Below are 3,875 nucleotides of genomic sequence, written 5' to 3' on the forward strand. Positions count from 1 at the left end.
ATATATATATATATATATATATATATATATATATATATATATATATATATATATATACATATACACACACACACACAGACATATGTAAATGACAGAAAATGTATTGAATAATGTTCTTTATTAAAAATCTCTACAACCGTTTCATCACATTTTTACACTTGCAATACATTGATGAGATGATATAATTTGCATAACACCCTTGTACTGCAAGTATAAAAATGTGCCAGAACAATTGTAGTTGGTTTTAAATGAAGAACATCATACAATCCATTGTCTATCATTTACCTATTTATATAAACTTTACACTGCATGTTGGCCTCAGATAACCAATAACTGTGGTTGAACTTTGCATAGCGTTCTACAAGGTTTTTACCTGAATCTTAATTAACTATGTATGTATATATACACACACACACACACACACACACACACATATACATATATATATACATATATATATATATCAATGGGGAAGGCCGGTTTATGGGATAACTATGGGTTTCCTGTCCATAAAGGTTTTAGCTTTATGGCGTATCATCAGGCCCCACAACCTGTAGGCCTAAGACTTCTTTAATATATGTGTGTGTGTGTGTATATACATATATATATATATATATATATATATATATATATATATATATATATATATATATATATATATATATATATATAAAGTAAATGTAGGGATAAGCTAAAGACACAGATTTTTGTCTTCCTCTCCTTTAACATCTCAACTTTAAGATCTTTTCCCTGAAGATGGAAGCTTGTCTCATCCTATGATGGAATCAATCTACAAACATTACTATGGACCACTGTGACCCCAGAAATAGCTTTGGATTTCTAATACTTTTCCTCAACCCCTTTAATTCCCTCTGTCATTTGTACTCTGAGTAAGTTGAACCATTTTACTTCTACACATTTTTTTGTATTTCGTGTATTTAATACACATCATATATTGATCTAACTTGTTTAAACTTACATTCACTTCTCTAATCACTCAAGTTTAAATCTCTTGGGCACAACTGTGTTCTATAAGGAGAATATCTGATTCTCCTCTATGATCTATCTACCTATCTATCTATCTATCTATCTATCTATCTATCTCTCTCTCTCTATATATATATATATAATGAGAAGCTTTGGTATCCGGAAGATCCAAAAGGCAGGTAAGGCTATCTAAGTGCTGTTAAACTCACTTCTGTATCCCTCCTTTTCTTATTATATAACTTCTTTTATAACGAACTCTACTAATTCCTTCAATTTCAATTCTCTTAACTCGTCTCTGATGATGGGATTTAGTTTATTCCCCTGAAACAGCTGTAAGACCATCTTTCTCTTTATAAATGTCCTAGAAATATCACATTGCCTTGGCTTTGTTATCTTATTCTATTTAAAGTATATATATATATATATATATGTGTGTGTGTGTGTGTGTGTGTGTGTGTGTGCATATATCTGAATGTGTGTGTATGCATGTGAGTTTTGTAGTGTTTTCTTTCTTCCTCATCCTCCCATCAGCAGCATTTCCATCCCTGTCTTGTCTTCTTTCCATCATTTCTTGGCGTCATCCTCATCCATGCGTGCTGGAACGATGTAAGCTGTGCCAATGACAGAACCAAAAGAGTAGACGACCACCTCCACCTCGTATTCCCCAATCTGATAGTCACAGTGACCAATCTTGCCCATAAGGAAGCAGGTGCTGAACACTGCAATGTCAAATTCTGGACTGCTTCCCAGGAACATGCTGCACGCTGCTTTGCCCTTTCGGCCTCGCCACAGGAACTTGGTACATATTATGCGATCAACCTCATCGTCCTTCATGTTGTTGTTGTTGTTGTTGTTGTTGCAAAAGAAAAAAAGAAAGAGACAAAAGTATATATATTAAGTAAATAGAAAACTACACAAGGGGAAGTAAATTGCACACACACACACACACACATGCAAATGGCCATATCACATTGAATGCATCAGTTCTCACCTGATAAGAGAAGTTAAATAGAGTGAAGCCAAGTGAGTACTTGGATGGGTGACCGTTTGGGAAACCTGTGGGCTGTAAGCATCTCACAATAGGTGCAGGTCTGGCTGTGTGGTTGGAAACTTGCTTCCCAACCACATGGCTCTGGGTTTAATCCCACTGAGTAGCACCTTAGGCAAGTATCTTCTTCTATAGCCTCAAACCAACCAAAGCCTTATGAGTGGATTTGCTAGATGGAAACTGAAAGAAACCCATTATATATGTAGCTGGTCACTGACATTGAATCAACACCGATTCTCAAACAGTGTCAAGTCTAATAGAATCTGAGAGAAAAAATGGCAGGCAAGGGAGGTAAGCAGTTTTGAAAGTGATGCAATTAAGGCAGATATGAGTACTGGAATATGAATGGTATCTGGGATGTATGAGGACTAGTGGGATTATTGTATAGGTATGGTTAGTAGTGTCCTATACTAAATTGTGTGTTCATGTTAAGTTGTGGTTGATATTTATTAATGAAAGTTGCCTCTTTATATAATCTTTGCTGTGCTGAGGTGTTCTGGGAACATTGATAAAAAGGGAAATTAGGAAGTTTGGTTTAAGGTTCCTAGCACATCTGTCTATATTGTGGGAAGCGGATTTGTTATTTGTGAAATGTTGTTGTTCCCCTGAGGGACATTCGTGTTTGGCCTATATAGTGGTTTCCGCAACCTAAGCAGGTAATAGCGTCAATTAAGTTTTCAGAGGCACTAGTGAAATTTGACTTTATCTTAAATATTTCACTTAAATATTGAAGAAAAATTCTGTACCCTCCAAAAGGTGGGGGCATGTGCCACAGTTAGGGTGTCTGCATTTCTCCACTTTTGGTTTCATTGTTAAGGGATATAGTCTTGCACTGATTGGTATTTTTTTCAATGATTTTGGTTGCATTTTGCTTTTGATAATTTTGTGTGAGCCCAAAATTTCATTCGTTGTTTTATCTCCCGTGAGAATGGGTAAATTTTGAATGATGATAGTAAATGCTTTATTGTTTCTTAGATTGTGTCCACTTAAATCATTTATTTGTAATTACAAATCTTTGGGGTTTTTTTTTAAAAAAAAGCAATTACTTTTATATTTAATGTGCATTTTATTTTTTTATTTTTACTTTCCCTACCTATATATATATATATGTATATATATACATATATATATATATATATATATATATATATATATATATACAGACAGACGAACAGATAGATAGGTAGATACATGCATACGTCCAGATAGAAAGAGTCAGAGAGACTGATGGACAGCTGGATGGATATATATAAAGAGAGACAGACAGACAGACAATCGGAACCACACAGACAGATATGGACAGTGTTCTCACCAGAACTGTACACCTTCGTTTGTAGCCTTGATAATCAATATTACCAGCTTTCTCCTGGAGATAATACTGCAACCAGTTGTGGAGGCCGATCATCCCCTCTTGTTTGGTCTCACCAACAAAGACATGTTCAAAACTGGATGAATCCTGGTCGCTAAAACAAAAGAGGGGTAAGAGAGATAAGCATGACACCAGAAAGAGCAATATAAGAGAAGAAAGTCGCATTGGAGGGTTTTTCACTCTCATCAGTGGCACTTGTGAGGTTACCAGGAGTGTAAGAAGAGATGGGGGTAGAGGTGAATGCAGGGAATGGTGGTGAGAAATAAAGAGGGTGGCATAGGGAATGGGGTGGGGGCCATGTTAAATGGGAGCATGAAGGTAGATATGAGATGGCACTGAGGTCGTTAACAGGTAAAAGGGGAGTTGAGAATGGAGAGTGGCACAGAGTAAGGGAGAGAGACAGAGAGGGAGAGAGAGAGAGGGAGAGAGAGAGAGAGAGAGAGAGAGAGAGAGAGAGAGAGAGAGAGAGAG

At 36.2% G+C, this 3,875-nt stretch overlaps 1 protein-coding gene across 1 annotated transcript in view; it reads right to left on the reverse strand.

The window, feature by feature from the left end:
* Nucleotides 1–397: 397 nt before the first annotated feature.
* The window catches only part of LOC106871238 (poly(U)-specific endoribonuclease-A), a 19,471-nt gene continuing 15,993 nt past the window's right edge, over nt 398–3,875 (reverse strand). The window contains exons 4-5 of the mRNA XM_052977714.1: nt 3,348–3,658; nt 398–1,815 (exon numbers count right to left, since the gene is read on the reverse strand). Coding sequence (XP_052833674.1) covers nt 1,552–1,815; nt 3,348–3,658 — 575 coding nt within the window. The 3' untranslated portion in view covers nt 398–1,551. The remainder of the gene's footprint in view (nt 1,816–3,347; nt 3,659–3,875) is intronic.

This window comes from Octopus bimaculoides, chromosome 28, assembly GCF_001194135.2.
Source record: "Octopus bimaculoides isolate UCB-OBI-ISO-001 chromosome 28, ASM119413v2, whole genome shotgun sequence".
Taxonomy (NCBI): domain Eukaryota; kingdom Metazoa; phylum Mollusca; class Cephalopoda; order Octopoda; family Octopodidae; genus Octopus; species Octopus bimaculoides.